Consider the following 22,251-nt stretch of genomic DNA (forward strand, 5'->3'; position numbering starts at 1 on the left):
CACATTGGGATACTGTGTCCAATTTTGAACCCCAAGTACAAGGAGAGAGTCCTGCATCACTAGGATGGCCAGGGCTGGAGAACATGTTGTACAAGGAGATGCTTGAGGAGTTGGGCGTCTTCAGCCTGAAGAAGAGAGGGCTGAGGAGGGATGTAATTGCCACAGGGAGGATTGAGAGCTGCTTAGCTGAAGCACTGGGACACAAAGCCCAGCTCCAGAGCAGTCCTGCTGGTCCGTGACTGTTTCTGGGGAGCTGGTGCAATGCACACAGGTCTCACACATCTTAGTGCTCGGCCAGGATGTCCCCGAGATGCAGCCAGGCTGCTCGGGCAGGATTTTCACCATAAGGCTGTGAGCTTACTGATACAGCCAGCACTGGCTGCCAGGCAGTTTGCTCCGTACCACAGTTTCTCAAGAAAAAGAAACACAGTATGTGGGGAGCCTCTCCTGTGCCTTCATTCCCCAGCTGCACGACCCAAGAAGCCTCTGCTTTCCCAGCCATGGCCACGGAAAAGGCAGAGTAGCCCCGGGGATGAGCTCTGTGCTGGTGCCAGCAGGGCACAGCAGGGCTGCTAAGGGGCCTTGAAACCTTTTAAATGCAGCAAGGGCATCCAAGAGCATCTCTGCAGATTTCTGCATCTCCAGCCCTCTCTGCAGGCTCCGGTGTGGCACTGCGGGAAGAAAAACCCTTCAGCTGGAGCCGTCTCCATCCCCGGACAAGATGCCTCCCTGGGATGGAGAGAGAGAGGCAGCCAGGGAGCTGCCAGCAGCCAAGCAGGACTGTAAGAAGACACCGGGCACCCGACCAGCTCAAACTGCTGCCTTTTAAGGAGCGGCAGAGGCTGAGGCATCCTGGAACAAACCACCAGTTTCTGCAGGCTCCCAACTGCGACATGCACTCAGGGACCACACTGGCTGTGCCCAATGGTCCCCAGAGCAGCTCAAAGCCATGATGAGCAGCCAGGACAGCTACAGTTCAAGTCTGGAAAACGCCAGAGCCCTGGATGGTAGAGCTGGGTTTCTGCCGTGGCTGCAGCGTTCACCCATGCAAGGTCCCCGAGGTCTTATCAATCACCTGCCTCCCCCCGCCGACCAGCAGGACCTGCTCCTTCCTGGGGAGCAGGCAGTGGGGAGGATGATGCTTTTTCACAAAGCCTTCATCAAGACACTGCTAACACATCCCACCAATGCCCTAAGTGCTTTGCTCCGCTGATGCAAAAGGTTTTGCTGGTCCAGCAGCGAATTTGCTGCTGCCATCCCCTCTGCTGAGCACAGCGAGAGCACACAGGGAGCGGAGGGGAAAGGGAACGCCCTGCAGGAGAGTAACTGCAAGACTGGGCTTAGTCTGAAGCATGGATGGAGGAAATGTACAGGTGTGGGTACAGCAGCAACACCAGGAACACGGTTAAATGGCAAGGTATGCATTAAATGCTACAGAGCATCAGCTGTAGCTTCAGCCAAATGAAGAGAAGGAGCAAGCCGGCCCAAAGACAAGGTGTCCGAAAGACGGACAGGACTGGAGCCAGTAAATACCCAGAGGAGGAGAACAGAGGTCTCTGAAATTCAGGGACTTTGCCTAAGACTTACAAGGGGTGAAGGAAAACAAGGAGGCAGAAGACCCCAAAGAACACCCCCTTCTATAGGGACTAACAGGCATGTCCAAATCAGCTCATCGCTGCCCACGAAGGGTCCCAAAGACATAGCAAGGATGTGACCACCGGTGTCCCTTGTCCCCTGTGTCTCAGACGAGTGAGCTGGCTGGACCGCTCGGGCACAGGGCTCTCAGCGTATGCAAGAGCGAAAGAAAAATCAACTCGCTTAGAGCTTTTGTGTAATAAAATCCCCCTCCCCGCCGTTTTGCCACACCAATGCCCCACTCAAGGTGGTGGGACGCGGGCGCGAGGTCCCCAGGGAGCAGCAGGAGACCATGCACTGCTTTATTGGGCAGTGGTGCTGCACGCGCAGCCGAGACCGGTCACTATTTACATTTGGCAAAGGATGGCAGCAAGTACCGAGCACCCGTGTGGGTGGGGGCCACCACCGGCCTGCCTGACCCCCTGCGCCTCACTAGCCCCGGGCAGGCCCCTGCTCGCGCCCTGCCAGCCGCCTCGCCTGTGGGCACAGCCATTTTGTCTCCCGTGGGCAGAGCCAGGCCCCTGCTCGGAGGCACCTCAGGCCTGCTACCGGATGATTTCTCCCCCTTTTCCCCGCACATTGCCCCCCTCCCCAGCCTCTCCAAGGCCCCAGTTCCAGCCCTTGCGACCCGAGCTCTGCCCAGAGGCAGGTGAGGGAAGGGGACAGCTGGCAAGCCCCGCTCAGCTCCTCACACAGGGGGTCCTCCCGGTGCCATCCCAGCGGGCAAACCAGCACACAGGAGCCCCCCGAGAGAGCGGGACGAGGGGTCCAGCTGCAGCAATCCCCAGCAGTGCCAGCCATGCCCAGCGAGCTGCTCATGGGCTGCCGGTCCGGAGCCCGTCCTCGGCACGGCGGCGCTCGGCCCTGCGGACGGGCCAGTTTCGGGTGCACCCGGCCTCGAGCCTGGCTCATGGAGGGTGAGTACTATAGGGTACGGATAGCCACCGGGTAAAGCAAGGACATGTGCTCAGCCCCCTTGATGGGCAGCTTGCGGCTGGCATAGTGATGAATGATCTCCGGCACGCTGTCGAAGGGCGGGCTGTGCTGACCCAGCACGTACTTGTTCTCTTGGGTCCGGGACAGTTTCATGTGCATGAAGCCCTGGCTGCTCCTGCAAGGAGAGATTGAGGCAGAGTTAGGGGGTGCAGCTGGCCTGAGCCTTCCATCAGATCCTGACCTCCCCAAGACAGGCAGCCTGCCCCTGCAGCTGGGGGGGATGCTGCTGACTCCTGTGCCCAGCCATGGCCCTGCCCACACCATCCTGCTCTGGGCCAACTCCAAATGAAGCCCATGGCACAGGGGAGGGACGTGGCCAGCCACGCTGTACTGTGTCCCCCCCAGGGAGCAGGGCCATGCGGTGGGGTGTGAGGGGTCCATCCGGGGACAAGGACGGTTCCAAGGCTGAGGTAGGTGTGTGCAGGCAGGGCAGTGAGGGCAGAGCCTGGGCAGGAGCAGCGGGGGCTCTTGCTGCAGGGCGACGTAGGGACAGCAGCTTTCACCTCTCGCCTGTGGCAAAGCCCCTTTTGCAACCACCCTGGCTCACACGGGAGAACTTCAGCTCATGGATCTCCAGTGTCACTGTGGCAAAGCAGGATTTTCTCCTTCATCCCACAGTGCATTGCCCCTGCCCGCCCTCCCCCCGCCAATGCTGCAGGGTCCATAAAACCTGCTCTGCGTAGCGAGGCCGTTTCCCGGCACAGCACAGGCACTGAGCCACGCGAGGCTGCGCAGGCAGATCCTGCCATGAGCACTGATTCCAAGTGACGGGCTAATGGCCCTGTTGCTATTAATTTGCGTCTCTGAGGAGAGCCACAGTCTGTCTTCAGCGTCTGGAATGCACATTAGGGCAAAATATTGATGACTTAAAAGCAGACAGGACCTCATCAGCAATGCTGAGCCACTTCCAGTGCTGCGCAGGCCAGTCCCATCCCCCCGGCTGGAGACAGTGCCCATAATGGACAGCCCGGCTGCATTAGCAGAATGGGTTTGCAATCCATTTAGCGCCCAGAGGCAAGGAGCCAGCCGCGCCGGGGGAGGGCAGCGGGGAGAGCCGCAGCCCCCCACCAAGGGCCACGGCAAAGCGATAGCTGGCCGCATCCTGCGTCCCAGCGGCGGGGCGCAGGGAAGAGCTGCAGGGGCTGCACCATGCACAGCCCCCCGTGAAGGTGCGTGGGTTCATCCTGCACACACACACACACACAGTCACACCGCTAACACGCAGAGCTGCCCATGGGTGCTGCCCTCAGCGCTGCACCCTGTCTGCAGGCAGACCCAGCCCTTGCCTGGTGCTGGCAGGGGAGAGATGTGCGGGAGCCCGGTGCAGGATCAGTGCCAGTCCGGAGCCAGACCGCTGCCACGCAGGTCCACAGAGGTGAGGCTGGTTGTGCTTTGCCCGAATCGCTCCACGGGTCTTTGTCACAAGCTCAGGGACGTGACTGAGATGGGACCCCCGGGATGATGCCTGAGGGAGTGCGCTGCAAACCCCACAGCCTCGCAGCCAGCAGCAGGGGTGGGAGGAGAAGGGGCAGGCGCTGCTCCTGCCGAGCACCTTACAGATGAGAGGAAGGACCCAAACCTTTGCAGCGTGGCCTCAGCCACTCTTATGGAGGCGCGAGCCAGGAGGGACTCATTCTCCGAGCATTTGAGGCATTAATACTACAACCCTGTCTGTGACAGGCAACGTGGGGCTGCCTAGCCTAGACCAGCCAGGACTGTCACAGCAGGGTTAAATCCTGCCGGCTACCTGACACGCTACTGGTACAGCCACTCCTGCTTCTCTCTTGTGCATAGTTTCCTTTAAAGCAGCACAAAAGGGCGTTAGGTCAGCACCAGAGCTCTCTTTCAGACCATGTCCTCAGCTGCGCCTCCTTTCTCAAGGGAAAAAAAAAAAAAAAAGAGTTTAAAAAAAAAAAAAAAAAGAGATGCAGCCAGCCAGCTTACAGCTATATAAAAAGCATCCCAGGGGACTTTCCTTGAAAAGGCTCTACAGAGAAAGGCAATGGAGTTAAAATCATGCTCCCGAGGCTGCGGGCTCTATGCACCAGCAAGGAGAGCTGGTGGCCAGGCAATGCCCGAGCAGCTCCTGGATGGGCCACAGTCTCCTCCGGGGAAGTGGCATGCTGCTGCAAGGCCACATCCCAGCCACACATGCCATTTGAGAGGAGGATTTGGCCATTTTTGCCACAAGGCTAAGGACAGGCAGTAAGAAGTAAGGAAAAAACCCCAAAGAAATGGGTGACTGGCTTTTAGGGAGGTGATGGAAAGGGGCACTCATGCTGGCGAGGGAGGAAGCCCCATCAACTACCCCAACGCCACCTCCCCGGCTCTCCAACACACATGCTGGCTAATGCCACCCACGAGGCAGTGGCTGAGAGGACCTCTCGCAGCCTTGAATATGACTCACCAACCAGCAGAAGCTGTCACTTCAAAACTGCTTGCAAGCCAGGGCAAGGAAAAAAATATTGAGAAAAAATGTCAGTAAAAATTCTAACAATAAAAAAAAAGGAAAGGAGGGAGCTTTTCCAGAAAGGCTTATTGTCTGATCTGAAAGCTACAAGTGCACAAGGAAGAAAGAATATTTTCAGCTAAACTTCTGCCCTGGTTTGGTGCTGAAGGCAGCAAAAAAGTGAAAAAAAAATATAGAGAGGCAGAGTAATCTAATTCACAGTTGTGTCACTGGGAAATAAAAAGGGGAGGCTGAAACCACCAGGGAGCAATGCAGGTACAGAGACCACCGGGAAAACGTAAAGTATATTGAGGAAAGCATAAGGATACGTGGCCTGTTGTTGGGCAGAGACAACTGAAGTGCTCAATAAATACTTTTTTCACATCTGCCAGGAACAGAGCTAATATAGTCATCCAGCAGCAGGGCAAGAAGGTATTTGCTAACCCATCATCATCTTCAGGACAGTAACAGCTTTGATTTCGTGGGTTTGGGCTGTCCCAAGAGCCTCCAAAGAGCTGGATGAGGAGCTATGGGCAGCTCCTGCACAGCGATGCTTCATGCAGTTCTGGCACTCAGGGAATCTGGAAAACTTGGGGAGGGTGCAAAGATCCCCCCATAAAAAACAAGCAGAAACCAAGCCATGCTGTGGGGGTGAGGCTTCCCTGCTGGGAAACCAAAGCAGCGCAATGCCCCCTCTACAGCGGGGTTGAGCAACGGCTTCAATGATCACGTGAGCTAGGGAGGCAGCGATGGGTACCTGTGTTTCCATCAACAATGGGATCACACAAACTTTTTATTCCCGTGAAACTAAGCTACAAAAAACGGGGTAAGAAGAAGCCAGAGCTGGAAGCTGTAACCAGACCCATTCAAGTGAGCAGTGAGGCACATCATGTTATCTGTATGAGGGATTACTAGCACTGCCAAGGGAAGAGCAGTGTGCCTCCAGGTCCACAAGCCTTCCTGAGAGATACTTTTGCCAGACACCAAACCTGAAGCCTGTGTCACACCACAGAGAAGTGCAGACTTCGTATTCCAGCCATTTCTGACCACCCCGTGGTCATCTCAGTTACCCCATCGGCACGGGCACATGCTCGCATGGGGCACCCACCCGCGAGGGGTCACCCACGGCACCGGGTCACCTCTGCTGTGGGTCCACCACCCCCCCCCCAGCCCTGTCCCGCTCACTCACTTCAAGGAGAGGGAGAAGTCATTCTTGCTGGTCTCGCTGTTGCGCACCAAGTAGCTGGCCTCCTTGCACAGCCTCAGCAGCGTCTCCGCGTCTGTCCGGCTGATGGCCCCGTGGTACCAGCTGGAGAGGCAGGAGAGGGACCGGCTGTGCCGGGCAGACGGCAGACACCCCGGGAAGGACTCTGCCCCGGGGCCAGCCCCCCAGCACCTCCACGGGAGCAGCATCCATGTTCAGGGAGAGAGATGCGGATGGCACCACCAGGGTTGGGGGACAAGGGGCAGGGCTGCACTGGGCAGCTCAGGGCAGTGCAGAGAGCACACAGGGACACCGTGACTGTGAGATGGGCACCAGGGACAAGCAGGCAGAAATGTGGGGCCAGGGAAGAAAGAAGGAAGCAGGTCTGCCCCAGGGCTCCCTGTGGTGGGGCCACAGGGATCCTGGAGCAGGCAGAGGGGTTGGGCAGCTGCTCGGGGCAGGCAGGACTCACCACTGGCTCTCCAGGGGCAGGGCAGGGTCGATCCTCTCCCCGACGAAGGGGCCAGGTTCAGCGATCAGCATCTTCGTGCTCTTGAGGCTGCTGGAGCCATGCCTGAGGGCAGCCCTGGCCTTCTCCTCCCTGCAGGGCGAGGTGTGGCCGTACCCCAGCCCCTCTGATGGACCTGCAGGACAGACACGTGTCACAGCCAGTGGCGGGGACAGACGGACAGGCTGGGCTCCCAGCTCTACCCCTGTGGAGAGAGCCTGCAGAAAAAGCCAGAGCCACATCACATCGTGCTGGGTCCCCTCGCACTGCCCCATTCCCCTGCTCTAAGTATGGGCAGGGCAGCTCTTGGGCTGCTGCTCACTGCAGTGCCCCAGGATAGACAAGGTTGGGTCCCTACCACACCAGGACTGAGGTCCCTACAGCACCTGAGCCCCTGGAAATACTTTCCAGGGAGGTTTCAAAAGCTCAGAGAGGTTTTGCTAATGCAACCAGAGATTCAGTGGCTGTGGCATAGAGTTAAGTTAGAAGCAGTAAGGAGACACTCTCCAATCTTGAAAGAAAAATTAAATTTAAAAAAAAGAAGAGGAAGGGGTAGAGCTAAAGGGAGCAGTCAGTTTGGAAAGGATGGACGCATTTCTGCTGGCACAAGTAAACCTCCTGGGGTGAAAAAAATAATTCTCCGAGGTGGGAAGGGGACATTTTGACTGCGAGGTGCCTCCCCAGCGCAACCCTCTGCCCGGCACCAGCCCAGCCACGGGCCCCCGCGCGATGACAAAGCACAGCAGCCCGGTGCGTGCCGCCTGGCGAGCGGCAGGGCATTAACCCAGACGTGCCCCGGGGACCCAGCCTCCCGCCGACTGTTATTTCCGTGCAGGATGATTTCAGCATTAACGATATTGTTTCTCCCGCCTCCAGAGAGTTCATTATTGCTCCCCTGCAATGCAAGCCCCCTCACACAAATTAGTTATCGATCAGGCAGAGCTGCCTTGACGTGAGGCTGCTGGTGGTTGGTGCCGCGGAGGCACAGTCACCCCGGAGGTGGCCGAGCCCAGGCACCACAGCTCCCAGGACAAGCAGGATGCCCCCAGCTGGGCAGCTTCCCCCCTCCCCATGCTTCCCGGCTGCTGGAGGGGGAAGCAAAAGCAGGTCAATGCTGAGGCCATGCTGCTGCAGCACAGAGGCAAAAACTACCCAGAGAGGGATGTTTTTCTCTCTAGCAGGGCATCCTCTAATGCAGCTATTTGAGGGACACTTTGTCTGGGCCCTACACAGACAACCAGGTCTCCAGCCCCTGCCAGCACTGAGAAGAGAGGAAGGCAGCCGAAAGGAAACCCAGCCAAAATCCTCTGCAGCTTAGCACGGCTTAAAACCCCCCGAGAAGGAGCTCGGGGAGGAGGTGCTCAGCATTAAGGCTTGACCAGCCATGTCTCCGCAGCAGTTTGGCTTCTCACCGGCGAGGCTCACCCCTGTACATAACATCCAGGCTTCAATTTCAACTCAACACCTTAAAAAATCTGGGCAATTGTTAAAAAGCCAGACAATCAAAACAACGAAGTGTTTGCTGGCGGCACAAAGTCATCGTGTTAGAGGCTCAGAAGAAATGCATTGCACCTGTCAGAGAGAGGCAGAGGCATGTGCATGATTAAACAGGATATTAAAAACAAGCCCCTAGGAGTAAGAAGACATCCTTCAAGAAGTTCAAGTCACCCCCAGACAGGAGAAGTAGAAAATGAGACAAAACTCTGGAAAGATAAACTTAGCACAACAATGCAAGTCAGGAAAAAAAGAGACTCTGTGTTGCTAAAACCAGGAAAAATGACAAACTGATGTGTTCATCAGGAGTAGGATGCATGTCAGAGCGACTGCAGGGATAATATAAATGATGGGGAAAGAGTAGAGGCTGCATAGCAAAGAAATTAATTTTTCTTGACACCTGCATTCATTGTAGGAAGAGGATCGGGAAGTTCCCCCGTGCCAAGACCTTTCTTTTTCGAGACTGAGCTCAGCCTGAAGCATCCCTACAGGTTTGGGACAGTACCCCGATGCGGCCCTGGCAGAACAGCTGCATCACTCTGGAGTGCCATCAGCAGCGAAATCAGCTGTCATGTGCAACCTCCTGCTCAAACCCACCTGGGAGGAAGCAAATGCCATATTGTTTTTTCTTTACGAAGCTCTGCAGGGATCTGGGTAACTGCAGATAAGGAAATCAGACATCTGCACCCAGCACGTCACAGTGTCTACCAGCAGCAGCGTTAGTGACGCACGGGCAGACATGGCACGCCGGGGCACAGCCACCACTTTGTAGAGAAAAAGTCACGGCTCACAGATCCGTCCCAGTTCTTCACAAGAGCAGCAGCCCAACCCCAAAAGCCTGTATGGCTTTCGACAAACCCCCCCACCTAATGTTCTTGTCGAAACCCTAATCCACTATGGCGTAAGAGCAAGGTCCTTAAAATACTAGGAATGGGTTAAAAGAGAAGCAGCAATATTTGGCTTTCATAAGTGAGACTGCCAGCAGAGTCCAAGGGGGATTTACATGGGGGCTCTGCTGCTCGGCACAGACACACAAAAAAGGCTTCACAACAAGGCAAACCTGAGATGACGAAGTGTACCTGGGAGATTTAGCTGTTCAGGATAGCAAAAACAAGAGCAAAGAATCCAGAGGGACCTCCTGCCACTGAGCAGCAAGGTAATAAAATGACAGAGGAAATGGAGCAGTGCTAAATGATGAAGCGAGGCGCATGGGGAAAAAACAACCCCGACTTCAGCGGTGGGATCTGAATTAGCTGCTACCACACCTGTAAGGGACCTGGGTATTAAGAGTCCCGAGACAACATCAGCTAAATGCTCAGAGCAGTTGTCGTTAAAAGCAGCCATCAAACATTGGGTGTTTGGAGGCAAAGAGGAGAGAACAAAAGAGAAGGTAATAACTCTGCCACTGAATAACCCGCTGGTGCGGCTCAGCTGCTGCGTGCAAAGAGGCATTGTGGAGCTAGAGAAGATGCAGAAGAGGCAAGGACAAACGTCTGGTGTCCGGCACAGAACAACTGAATGGGCCAGGAGGAGCTGGGGGAAGGTGGAGGAGGGTGGATGTCTGGCAGCGCCCGCTGGCAGAGCCCTTGCCAGTCCAGGCAAGCTCTGAGGCGTTGCAGCATCTCGGTGCTGGCGGGGCAGCGAGGCAGGGTCACAGCGAGCACTGGCCGCAGCCCCCCTGGACACCCCACTGTCACGCAAGACCCACCGTTGGCGTCTTCGTAGCTGGGCTGGCCGTGCTGCGGAGGGACGGAGGCACCGGCCTCACCGTCCGGGGGGCTTTCACCGCTGTCAAGCTGTCCCACCGGCGGTGGCCATGGCAGGTCTTTAATGACCTTGATTTCAACTGGATGGGGGGGGGAGGGTGGGGGTGGGAAAGAGAGAGAAAGAGAAAGAGAAAGAGAGAAAGAGAGGGCTTAGAAAAAACCATCAGCAACACCAGGCCCATGGAGAAGGAGAGCAGTTGTGGGGTGAAAGACCTGAGGACTAAATTCCCAGGACCCCTACACCAGCTTGGCCAACTGGTCCCCTCCCCAGCACCAAGCAGAGACAGGCCTGACGTGGGGCACGTTCCTGACGGAGAGACCCTGCTCCTCCATCAGCCTTCCCAGCCGACCCTCTCTGGGGTGGGGGGGAGCCTGCGATCACCCCGGTCCCACGTGCACGTCCATCCGGGGACCTTGGCTGAGCATCCCATCGCCATCTGTCCTCCCTGTGCATCTCTCTTGCCCTGGGTGCTTCCCAGCCCCCCCACGGGGCCCACGTTCCCCTGCCAGGCACCAGCAGGTTGCTGCCTCATGCCAGTACCAGCTGCCCATCAGCAGGGCTCTCACAGGCCCCCCAGGGGCGAATGGGTCAGCAGAGAGGTTCCAGCATTGCAGGAGAGGAGAAACGCCCTGCAAGCCACAGCAGGTCCGAACGTGGCCCAGGACATGGCAACTTGACTCCCTGAAGACTCGGAGCAAGCTTGAAGCACTCTGGGGAGCACCCATGTGCATCCACACGTGAGCCAGACCTGTGAACATGCCACCTCCACCCAGGGACATCGAGCAAGGCGGCTCATCCACCCAGATCCTTCAGCACAGACACTTCAGCACAAACCCAGCCCTGCAGCGCGCCGCGTTTCATGACGGAGCCTGAGCCGAACCCTCAGCACAGCACGTCACGGGTGCTGGCCCCGCGCCCGGCCGAGTCCCAGCAGCACGAGTGCAACCCCAGGCATGAGTAAACTCCGTGGCGTCGAGCCCAGCACACGCATCTCCAGCTCACAGAGCCCAAACCCAAAAGGTGAACCACTGCCAAGCCCGAATCTCCACGGCCCTCTCCGCCAGCATCCCCGTGCAGTGCTGACAACGGCCGGGCTCGAGCAGCTCCTGCACGCCGGCTGCAGTGCAGACGCACAATGCTGCAATTAAAATGCATCCTATATAAGAGCGTGGCAATTAGCCAGCACTAGTGGAGGAGCCAGCACTAATGCACAGCATGGATTTCCTCATTAAAAAACACAAACACAATCGATCCCACAGCACAGATAAATAGGTCAGGACGATTGCCTGGCCAAAGGCTCCTGGGGGAGCACCCAGCTGTCGTCCTGTCCCAAGGAAGGAGGGATCTGCTTGAGCCCAGGGTCAAGCCTCTCCCCTGAAATTCGAGGCTGGGGGGGTTAACTTGCACGGGAGGCTATGAGCAGTCAGAGGGGGGAAGAAACAACAAGAGATGGGCACTAGACAGGCTGTCAAGGCAGCTCCATCCACCACTCCATGCGGCCTGGCTCCCTGCTGAAGAGAAACAGCTTCTGCAAGTGCATGAGTGCTCCCTAAGCCATGGAAATGCAAAGGCCAACACTACCGACCCCCAAAAGACGAAGGAACACCAAGGAGCCAGCTTCCCCCTTGCAAAACACAACACATCAGTTGCTCTGTGGCTGCTATCCATCCTTCATGGCTGCTCGTATCACTCACCTGCAAAGGCTTTGGAGATCCGCTCCTTCTTCCACTCCCAGGGCTGGTCGTACTCCTCGGGCGGCCGCTCATCGTCCTCGGGCAGCCGGGACTCCCTGGGCCTGGGGCAAGCCAGGCGGTCACCCTCCATGTCCAGCCCTCCAAGGACAGGCTCGTAGGGAGTGTCGTAGAGGGGCAGCGGCCGGGCAGGAGCCTCCCGTAAGCCCTTCTGGCGGATCTCTAGCAGCAGAAGAGGGAAAAGACCGTGAGCTTTTTGCCCAACATATCCTGGGCATGGTCGCCAAAGCCCTGCTAATGAAAGGGCTCAATTTCACCCGAGGGTGACATGGGGTGAGGAGCATCAGCGATGGAGGAGATCCCCCAGACCTCTGGCAAGCGCCTGCCAGAAGCAGGGGAATTGCTGGGCCGCTGGGTCCTGAGCAGTCCACAGCACCAAGATGCCTCCACTCCCCGCAGTACAACACCCCCGCTCTCACGCAGCCCTGCAAAGAGGGGTCCATGGGGACAGAGCAGCCCAGAGACTGAGTCCCTGTGAGCAGAGAGGTCGGGTTTCTTCCCTGGACACCCAGCGTGGCTAGTGTAATAAAACACCCTTCCCTCGAGCAAAACAAAAGTCTCTCCCACAGACACAAGCAGACTCTTCGCCACTTGCCGGTTTTTCCAAGAAATTCGACGGTCTAGTCCAAAAAGCCACATGAGCTTTCCAGAAACCACTCACTCCAGGAAAACCATGGAACTGCAAAGCAGAGTCAGAGCCTGGAGCACGCCAGCCGGCACGACGACCCTGCAGGCACTGCGGCAGCAAGAGAGATGCCTTCGGGAGGGCGCGCTCTCACCTCACCTGCTTCCAGCCCACTGGTGACCCCACTGCTGCGGCAGACAACGGCACGCTCTGGCCCAGTCCTAACCAAATTAAATAGCTCCCACATCCATCTTAGTTTTATGCCAGACACATCGAATGTCAGGTCTCTCCTGGCTCAGCCCGGCAAGCAGGCACTGTGGTCCCAGGGGGCAGCATTGCAGGAAGAAATATCGAGGTGTCTTTATTGCTTGGGTAGCTTTGTGAGTGCTCTGGCTATGGCAGACCCATCGCACCTGGCTAGAGCTGTGAAAATTTGCCCACAAAGTGGCTGTGCACCACCACAGCGATCACCCAAGTTCGCCTTGACTGGGGGACCCAGTACTGTCATGGGCTGCAAGGAACAGAGTACAGTGGCCACCAAATTCACACAGCAGGGACCAGAGGTGCAAAGAGGGGCCCTTTCACAGAGCCTTCCACCTTACCAGCCATCATCTTCTGGGCTTCATATGGCTCCATGTATCCATCGTTCTCCATCACCTTCTCCAGCCCTGCCTGGCTACCAGCCACCTGCGCCGCATCGAAAGGATCTGCGTAGTCCTCCAGGACAGCCAGCTGGAAGAGGGAAAGGGTAGGAGAAGGGTTAGGGTACTCCCTGCCTTTTTGGGCAGGGTCAGGGACCAGCTGAAGCCCCTTAAAACCTCGCCACAAGCTCTGCTAGCAGCAGCTAGCGCAGCAGCCCGGCCCCCAAGCCCGCATCATGGCAGCCCCGCTGAGCAGGTGCTGGCAGCCGGCGGCTTTCCAGGCACCAGCGCTCGGCCGTGGAAATGCTCCAGCCTTTGTCCCGAAAGCTGGGCCAGAGCCAAGCAGAGCAGAAGGCGGCCCAGCCTCCTCCCTTACCATCAGCTCAGCACTGCCAGGGCCTGCGCAGACGCCCTGGCAAAGCCACCGCTGCGGTGCGGGGCTGCCGGCGGTGCTGTCCCCACCGTCCCCCACCCCACAGCAGATGCTCTCCCTGCACGCAGCCACATTTCCTCGCCCAAGGTGGAGAAGGGGTGCAGATCCCAGTACAGGGGCATCAGCTGGCACTGGCACGATGGGAACTCACGGATTATTTTCCAGGGCTCCTGCAGGCTCATTTGAAGGTGTTTCTTAACAGGGGCCAAGAACAAACTATGGCTTCCTCTCCACTCCCTCCCATGCCCCCACAGCATCCCTACCTGCCTCCCTAATAACACAAGACAGGGCTTCTCCACGTGATCAGGAGCCACCAGGAAGCAGGACCAAGAGCCGGCACAAAAAGCCTGAGGTCTGCCCTTACTAACAAAAAGGGGACAATCCTGCAGTAGGATATGGGGCATGTCCCAGAGCTTGATTCCCTCCAGCACTGGAGCCACACGCCTGCTCTGGCCCCTTAGCAGCTTCCCAGCTGCAGCACCCCATGGCATGATGCTGCAGCCCCCGGCTGTACATCCCACAGCCAGCCCCGAAGCCTGGTCCCATAACAAGGCCAGGCAGTATTTCCAGCAGGGTCCAAGTGCACCCAAGCACCTTTGCTGGGGTCTGCTCGCCCACCAGGCTGCAAACCCCAGGCTGGCCCAGCTGGCAAGATGGGTTTTGCCACCACAATGGCAGCTACGTAGAGCTCCAAGACCAAACCGCCCGAGCATGGTGTGGTGGCTGCCTAACCCCACCCAGCAGCAGGTTCTGTCCTCACCACCATGCTGTCCCTGCTCCTGGCCAGCCCTGGAGACCAGGGCCGCTCACAGATTCCTCTCCGGCTCCCATAATCAGCTTAAAGCAAAACACTTCTTCCTCCTTCCTGTGCAAAACGGTCCGACAATAGCCTCAAGCGGCAAAACCCAGCAGGAAAAGGGAACAGGAACTGGAGCTGTAAACACCTCCACACAGCCCGAGCCTTCACACCCCTCTGAGCTGTGGGAGGAACGCAGCTCCCCACATCCCGCCTCACCACCTCCTCACCATCTCCTCCGTACGCATCCCAGCTCCGGGCTCCCAGGGTGGCCGACGCAGCTCTCCAAGCCTGGCCCCTCCATACCGGAGCATGAGTGAGCAGCAAAGCATCATCCCCGGAGCAAACCCCGCCAGCCACAGGGCTCGCAGCCCCCTGGGCAAGCACAACAGGGGCTCAAACGTGAGAGCAAGAAGACACTCTCACCCCTCGGCCAGGCAGCAGCGCGACAGATGGCTGCTCAGGGTACCGGCCTCCCCCGGATGAGAGGGAAAGAACAAAACCTCCCACTGGCTCTGCAGGCAGGGCCGGGTGCCAGCAAGCTGGGATGGGGCTGCAGGAGCAGCCAGTCCCTGGTTTTGCAGCGGGAGACAGGAAATCTGCTCTTGCCTCCATCATCCGAGGGAGACGTGGCACCACTCAGGCCCCACTGGGCACCAGGAACACCAAGGGGCAATGCTGAGCCCAGGGGGCTGCAGCCCTTTGCTTGCCACCACTGGGGCGAAGCACCCCAGTGAAATCTTAAAGTCACTGATCACTTTTGCAGCTGCTTGGTTGCTAGGACCCAAGCTAACACCCACAGGGCGGGGAGATGAGCGACAGTGACGGTAAATTCACTGCAGGAGGCCCCTCTCTTCTCTAAACACCCTTTTCCTCTCCATGGCAAAGAGGGGCTCAGCCTGCAGCAAGCGGGTGCTTCCCACCCACTGCCTGCTCCATCCCGAGGGCAGACCAGCGCCCGCCGCTCCAAACAGCTGGCAGATGCCAGGGGCTGCACCCACGCCTCAAGAAGCTGCAAAGAGGCTTTCACTCCGCCGCAAGGACATCTGCAGAGCACAGCCCCGCGCTGGCGACAGCTCATTCTCACAGGCGCCAGTGCCAAGGGAGGCAGGAGCATGCAGGCAGGCGTCCCGACACGCACAAACGCACAGGCTTGACACGCGAGCGCCTGCGAGGCGGGCAGACGGGCAGCGCCATGCCCGATGCTCGCCCTCTGCAAAGAGCTCTCGTGGCTCCAAGAGTGCTGCAGGGCTGTGAAACGCAGTTTGCTGACCCTCCTGGGCTCAGAAACGGGTTGCCTGCTCATTCCTCCTGCCCTGAGCCCAAGCTGCCTGCATTCAAACCTGCCACGAACCCCATCTCCTAGACGCATTTTGCTAGATAGACATAGACCCAGCTTGCTGCTGGCACCACTCCTGAACCCTCCCTCTCTCACCCCATAAACACAGAGCAGCTTCAGACAAGACAGGGCACCAGCACAGCAGCTCGGCAGCTGACAGACTCCTCTGCACACCGTGGTCACGCTTCCCAACTGGAGGAAACCCCCCTCTGTGTTTCCTCAGCGCTCAGGTCTGGCTTCCCAAGGAGGGACACACAAGCTCCAGCAAGCTCACAGAGTGCCCCCCACTCAGATGCCCCCAGGTCTAGAAAGCAGAGGATGGTGGAGCATCATAACACCTCTCTGCTGAGACTGCTAAAACTGGGTATTTTGCTTCCGGGGGGGGAAAAAAACTCAGCAACAATTAGACAGTGTCTACGCAGGCAAGACGCGGTTTGCTGGGCTTAGCTCAGACCCAGAGCAAACAGCTCAGATCAGGGGCTTGAGTCTCCAGGCCCCCTAGGTTTAGTGGGGTTTTGCCACACTGGCTTTACTCCTCCATTATCTCAAGGATGCCTCTTTGTAGGAGCGAAGCCTCCCCACCATAGGGTGCTGAGAACATAAACCCTTTCACTTTTAAAATGGTCAGATACTACAGGGGAGAGCCACAGAAAAGCTGGGAAGGCAAGTCCTAACTGTCTCCAGGAGCACTGTAACCTTGGGATGCACAGCCAAGCAAGCGGGAACGGTACGCCGAGCCCCAAGGCTGGGGTGGCCAGAGGCTCCGACCGGTGCCGGGAGTGGGGCAGGGCTCTTAGAGGGCAGACGGTGGGGACCACACAATTACCGACTGCATCTTAACGCCCTTGCACGTGGGGCCAAATTAAGGTTGCCTGGGAAACTGCATCTCTGACATTTCCTAATCTGAGCGCTGGACTTCACAAGCCGTGCGGGGCTCCCTGCGGCAGCCGCGGTGCACGCAGCCGCTCCCCCAGCACAGGAGGGGACCACAGCCGCTGGCAGGGCAGCTCCCAGGGGTGCCCCAGACCCCCCCGGTTCCGTCACAGGCCAGGCATTTCCATGCTTCGCTCACCTCCTGTGTCGCAGAGATTGATGCTCACCACCCGCCACTCAGATGCCTGGGTACCGAGGCGTCGCCTGCTCACACACAGCACAAGATTTGCTAGATTTGAAATAATACGGTTGCAAAGGAAAAGCCTGACACACAGAGTCACCATCCCAGGGCAGCTCTTGGTTTCAGAGAACAGCCGGGCACCGCTGGCACTTGGACACACGTCCTCTGCGTGCACGTGCGTGTTTTTCACGTGTTTATCTGCCGTGGCAGCGCACACCTAGATCCCTGCTGCGGTACTGAGGCTGGTCTCACTCTATTATTTATGCCAACTGTAAGAAAAAAAGAAAATCAAAAGAAAATTAAGGCGAAGGACCAGATCGTCACTGGATTCTCGCAGTAAAACAGCTTTTACGCTGCCCACCAGTGAAGGCGACAGACGGCAGCTCTCCAAGAGCATTCACAGTTCAGATGCCAAGATCCGAGGACAGAGCTGGGGCTCTTCACCCCATCCTGCCTACAGACATCCTACCTGCCACCACCTTTCACTGTAACAAGATGCTTCACTCTAGAGAGAGGTCCCCAGAGGATGCCTGGGGAGATCCTTCACTTTATAAACAAGTTTCTTGACCTGGAGATAAAGCATGTTTGGGGTCCCCCCAGAAGATTGTTGGGTTTAACACTGGAGCCACTCTGAGTTATAACCAAACTCAGTTCTTTCACTCTGCCAGGTGCAAAATTTTCCTAGTTTTACACATCTTGCAGCTTGGCTTTCAGTGGACGCTGAAGCCAAACCCAAAAGCAAACCTAGCACTGGCCTTCCAAGAAGGGTCCAGCCCACAGCCTGTGGGGGACAGCTGGGCCAGGCGGGGAGCCCACGGCTGCACCCGTGGCACAGGAGGAGGGAGCGCGGGGCGGGCAGCACGGCACCGCGCAGGATGACTCAGTTTGGGGAGGCTCTCACAGGAAAGACACACGCCCAAGAGCTTCCTGGCCGGCCGTTCCCACACCCCGCGGCACTGACCCTGCACTCCCAGCAAAAACGCCAGCGACCGGTCCTGGCGGGCATGAGACAAAGATGTCCCCAGGCAGATCCCCAACCCTGTCCCCAGGAACAGGCGTCCCCATGCAGGGAGGTCCCTCACCACATCTCTCCCCACTGCATCCTGGTGGCATTGCTCCTCACGCCTAATCCAAACACGGCAGAGGAGACATCTCCAGGGTATCTGCCTCGTTCAGGCGAGCCACATAGGGCCAGTCCATCGTCCACTGCTGTAGGGAAAGGCCTGCCCAGACCAAGCAGATGGAGAAGGACCTGTGCTGGTCCCCACCATGTCCAGCAAGCGTTTCTAATGGAGCAGGAGCCACTGCAGAGCTCACTCTAAGCACATCCCCACAAGATGCTGCAGATCCCACGCAAGGCAGAAAGATGTGACGACTCATGTATGACAGCAAAGCACCGCATGGCCCAGGCAGGAAGGATGCCATTGCCAGGATATTCCTGCTCCGTCTTCAATCCTCCAGAAGGGGCAGGGCAGCTACAGCAGGCACAGGGCTCCCAGGGAACACGATCGGTCCCCCAACCTCAACGCAGCACCCGTACCGCAAACCACATGGCCTCGGCCAAACCACACAACCAGGAAGTGGTGGCTGACCCTCTTCCACTTCTGTCCCTCCTCATCCTCCCCGCTCGGAAGGGATGCACATTTTATTAGAGTGTTTTTCACTGTCAATCGTTAGCAAAAAACCTCTCTGCTCCAGCAGCCTCACCTCTACCTAGAATTGTACCTGTCCCTTCATCTTCAGCATCACCACAACTCAAGGCCCACACTCACTGGCTTTCTGGAGCCCCAGTCCCTGTGGAGGGTAAGGAACAGTACCCACCACCTCTTCCTAAGCGTGGGAGCTACAACCATCGTCTTGGCTTGAGGAATTCAGCGGAGGCTCCAGCCCAGCCCTGGTGTGCCTCCCCTGCTCCAGGACACCTTGACACTGCCGCCAAGAGCAAGGGCCACAAGCATCAGCATCCCCCCAGCAGGTGCCTCCACCCTCCTGGGCCACCACCATGGCCTCGCAGCAACCTCCCACCGCCCAGCCCAACGTCAAGGCCAGCAGACAGGAGCTGCAAAGGGCGCTCAAGCCCAACAGAGATGCTCCACGTGGCAGAGGCTCCCCGGCTCCTCCAGGGAAACTGATTTAATGGACAGCTGCATGCGCTATCAAATACTCCCACTTTATCTCTGCCTTCACCCAGCCTCTGGAGCTCTGCCTGTGTCCATCACGTACCGGAGCCCTGAAGAATTAGAAACCTCCTCCCCACAGAGGCACTCAGGGGATCGGGAGATAATCTAATCGCCGTCTATCTTGGATAAGACGAAGGGTCTTCTTTGGCCTAGTGCTGTTAGCAGGGTTTCCCTGAACGTATGCCAGCTCTTGGCTTTTCTCTAAACTTCCCAGCTTATCCCCAGCCCTCGGATGCCGGCACAGCCCTGACTGTACCTGCTGGCAGCCCCCACTTCCTGCAGCTCCTGCTCAGCCCTTTGCACATCACAGCCCGAGTCCTTCCCATGTCCACCACCTGCCCCTGGTCCCTCTGATCCCACACATGCATATTCCAGAGGAAAAACCATCCAGCCTGCCTCAGCAAACCACATCACCACAACAGCACCTCCAGTCCCCACTGCCAGTGCCCTCCTCCTCCTCCTCCTCTGCTGCCCGCAGTGGCCAATCTACAGGATCCCAGAGCAGAAGAGGGTTTCTGCTGGGCCCCTCTGGAAACCTCCTGAAAGCGATTAGTCAGTACAAGCAGCTTTCCAAGATCCAGCAGCGACAAGTTTTTCTATCTGCTTAAAATACTCCCAAGCAGATTTTGCCCCGCACTTGTTTCATCGTTCTGCCTGGCGGTGCCAGGACCACGGATGGGATCATTACATCCACCATTCCCTACACCAGCCAGATCTGCAATCCCGTCGAGTTTGCTCGACAAGCCCTGTCTTGCAGGCGGCAGTGCTGGCGGGCACTAATTACCCCTCCTGCCTTTATTTGCACAGTCCCCCATCAACCTCTCCGCCAAGAGGCCCGGCACCGACGGCGGCAGCCCCGGCGGGTTTATTCCTCTACAGGGTCCTTGTGCCGCTCGGAGCCTGTCTCCCCACGGGGAGTTTCTCCCCGGCTCCTGCCTCTCGCCGGGGACGTTCCTCGCCTCTTCCTGGCCCGCAGCGCCAGGCTCCGCTCTCACCCCTGAGAAGTCGGCTGGGAGGCAGCAGACAAAGAGGCGCTGAGGCTCCCTGACAAAGCAGCACGACAGCTCAGGGGCGCCCGGCCGCCGCCGCTGGCATCGGCAGGCTCCGGCAAGCGGGCAGAGGGAGATCTGCGCTGCCGGGCACGGAGTGGAAGGAGGCCCAGGGCCACCAGCCCCAGCGTTGGAGGCCACCAGAGACGGTCCTGTGCCGCGCCAGGCCTTCCCAGGCTGGAAGGTCTTCAGTTGTGTAGAGCACCAAGCACTTGGCTGCAAAGAAATGGCAAGAAGCAGGGAGGGGAAGGCGGCCGTCAGGCCCTGAGCTCTCGCGCCTCGGCGAGTGCCGCTTCCTGCTGGGGTTATACCTGCCTCCCGCGGGAGCAGGAGGAGAGGCCAGGGCCGCCCCGCCGCGCCACTGCTGCTGACGTGTGACCGGCATGTCGGTGCTGCCGGGGCGCAGGGGGACGCGACGCGGGAGCCCCCGTGAAACGCGGCCGCGGCTCCCGCCACACAGCGAGCCCTCAGCTCCACCTGCCCCAGGGGCCCCGGCCCCGCTCCTCGCAGCAGGCGCTGCTGAGGGTCCGGTGGGGCAAACCCAGAGCATCGCCCCCGGCCGCGGGGAGGGCGGCGGGGTGCCCGGCCCGGGACACTCACCTCCTGCGGCGGCTCGTCGGGCGGCTCGGGGCCGTCCGGGGGCGAGCTGGGGGCGGCGGGGGCCAGCAGCGGCGGCGGGGGGCTGGCGGGCGCCTTCTCCACCGCCTCCACCTTGATGAGCCGGTGCTTAGGCGAGACGTAGCGGGGTCCGTCGGGGGCGGCGGCCGGCGGCGCCCCGCTGTAGGGGTCCTCGAAGTCGCGCTCCTTCTGCAGCCGGTAGGCCGCCACGATGTCGGGCTGGGCGGCGGCCAGCGGCTCGGCGGCGCCCCCGGGCGGCGGGGGCGGCTGCGGCGGCGGCCCGGCGCGGTAGTCGGGCTTGGGCGGCGCGGGGGGCGCGGGCTTGGCGCTGCGGAAGCCCAGGTGCTCGCGGAGCCAGCGGGCCATGGTGCCCACGCACTGCGGGGCCCCGCCGGCCCCCGCCCCGGCCCCCGGCCCGGCCGCCGCCCCGCCGCCGCCGCCGCGCTCCGAGCCGGCCGCCGCTCCGCTCAGCAGCATCGGCGCTGGCGGACTGAGCGCGGCGGCGGCGGCGGCGCCCGGGCCGGGGGGGGAGCGGGGGAGGCGGCCGGGGGAGGCGGCCAGTGCCACCTGCCGGAGCCGCCGCGCCGGCTGCTCCGAGCGGGGCTTCCCCCCCCCCCCCCGCCCCACTTCCCCGGACCCGCTCCCCCCCACCCCCCTTCCCGGCACGGCACGGCACGGCACGGCCTTCCCCGCCGCCCGGCCCGGCCCGGCCCGGCCCGCCTCCCCCCGGACCCGCCCCGCTGCCCCGCCGCCCGGCCCGCCTTCCGCCGCGCCCGGCCCGGCCTTCCCGGCGCTCCGGGCCGGCCCCTCCCGGCGCTCCCGGCACAGCCGCTGCCTCTCGGCTCCTTCCCCGGGGCCCCGCGTCCCGCCTCGGGGGAGAATCGGCCCCCCCGGGGCGGCCGCTGCCCCGTCCGTCCGTCCGTCCGTCCGACCTGCTGCGGGGCCTGGGGACCGCGGGCCTGATCCGGCCCCGGCTGCTGCTGCCGCTGCGCCCCCCCCCCCCGAGCATCACCCGGCTCCGGGAGCAGAGAAAGGCACCGGTAGAAGGGCCGCCGGGGCAGCCGCGAACGAGCCCGGAGCGATAAAGGGCCCCTTGATGGCGACCCGCTGCCCAGGAGGTGCTCATGGCACCAGCCCCGAGCGGGGCTCACAGAGCAGAGCTGCCCCGCCGCCAGGCTGGCACCCTGCAGGACTGGGGGGAGCAGGGACAAGCCAGGAAAGCTGCCTGGGACGAGGGCTGAGCCGAGCCTAGGTGTGTAGGGACGTGGTGCTGAGCCCCAGCACACGTGGGGCCAGGACGAGGGCTGGAGGACATGCCCTGGGGTGCAGCCCAGGGAGGGCTGGATTTGCCAGGAGGGGCCGGTGGTGACAAGCGTGCAGAGCAGGGCAGTGACACTGGGAGCAGCGTGTTGGAGCGTGGCAGCAGAGGCCGAGGCCGTTGCGGCAGCAAACAGCACGTTTACACGTTCTGACTGTTACCCCTGCACACACCCGCGTCACCGGCCACCGCCGCCCCTGCTCACCCACCGCCCAGGACGGACTGTTTCCCCATGCCCTCCTAACCCCTGGGGCACAGCCCCGTCTCCAGTCCTACGCCCCCAAATCCTCCACACCCCTTCCTAAGGGCACACCATCACCCAAACCCGCTCCCG

General features: G+C 59.7%; 1 protein-coding gene across 3 annotated transcripts; it reads right to left on the bottom strand.

Annotated features, from left to right (window-relative positions):
- Nucleotides 1-1,923: 1,923 nt before the first annotated feature.
- Nucleotides 1,924-21,076, bottom strand: SHF (Src homology 2 domain containing F). 3 transcript variants are annotated; one of them, XM_074880423.1, is made up of 7 exons: nucleotides 20,582-21,076; nucleotides 13,032-13,161; nucleotides 11,748-11,966; nucleotides 9,995-10,132; nucleotides 6,757-6,928; nucleotides 6,270-6,389; nucleotides 1,924-2,746 (listed from the first exon to the last, which is right to left on the bottom strand). In XM_074880423.1, exons 1-7 carry the CDS (start codon nucleotides 21,074-21,076, stop codon nucleotides 2,560-2,562), a joined length of 1,461 nt encoding a protein of 486 aa, XP_074736524.1. In that variant the 3' UTR covers nucleotides 1,924-2,559. The 3 variants fall into 3 exon arrangements, with proteins under 3 accessions (XP_074736524.1, XP_074736526.1, XP_074736525.1); XM_074880425.1 differs by lacking the exon at nucleotides 20,582-21,076 and adding an exon at nucleotides 14,530-14,547; XM_074880424.1 differs by lacking the exon at nucleotides 9,995-10,132 and having other exon boundaries at nucleotides 20,582-21,004.
- Between the last annotated feature and the right edge of the window lie 1,175 nt (nucleotides 21,077-22,251).

This window comes from Strix uralensis, chromosome 11, assembly GCF_047716275.1.
Source record: "Strix uralensis isolate ZFMK-TIS-50842 chromosome 11, bStrUra1, whole genome shotgun sequence".
Taxonomy (NCBI): Eukaryota; Metazoa; Chordata; class Aves; order Strigiformes; family Strigidae; genus Strix; species Strix uralensis.

Bases quoted from the DNA above. Each gene is read 5' to 3' on its own strand.
- SHF (XM_074880423.1), bottom strand. From the start codon at position 21,076: ATGCTGCTGAGCGGAGCGGCGGCCGGCTCGGAGCGCGGCGGCGGCGGC. The intron at 11,967-13,031 runs GTAAGGTGGAAG...TTCTGCTGCTAG, and splicing joins AGCCCAGAAGATGATGGCTG to AGATCCGCCAGAAGGGCTTA. The intron at 2,747-6,269 runs GTGAGTGAGCGG...CTCTCCTTGCAG, and splicing joins GACTTCTCCCTCTCCTTGAA to GAGCAGCCAGGGCTTCATGC.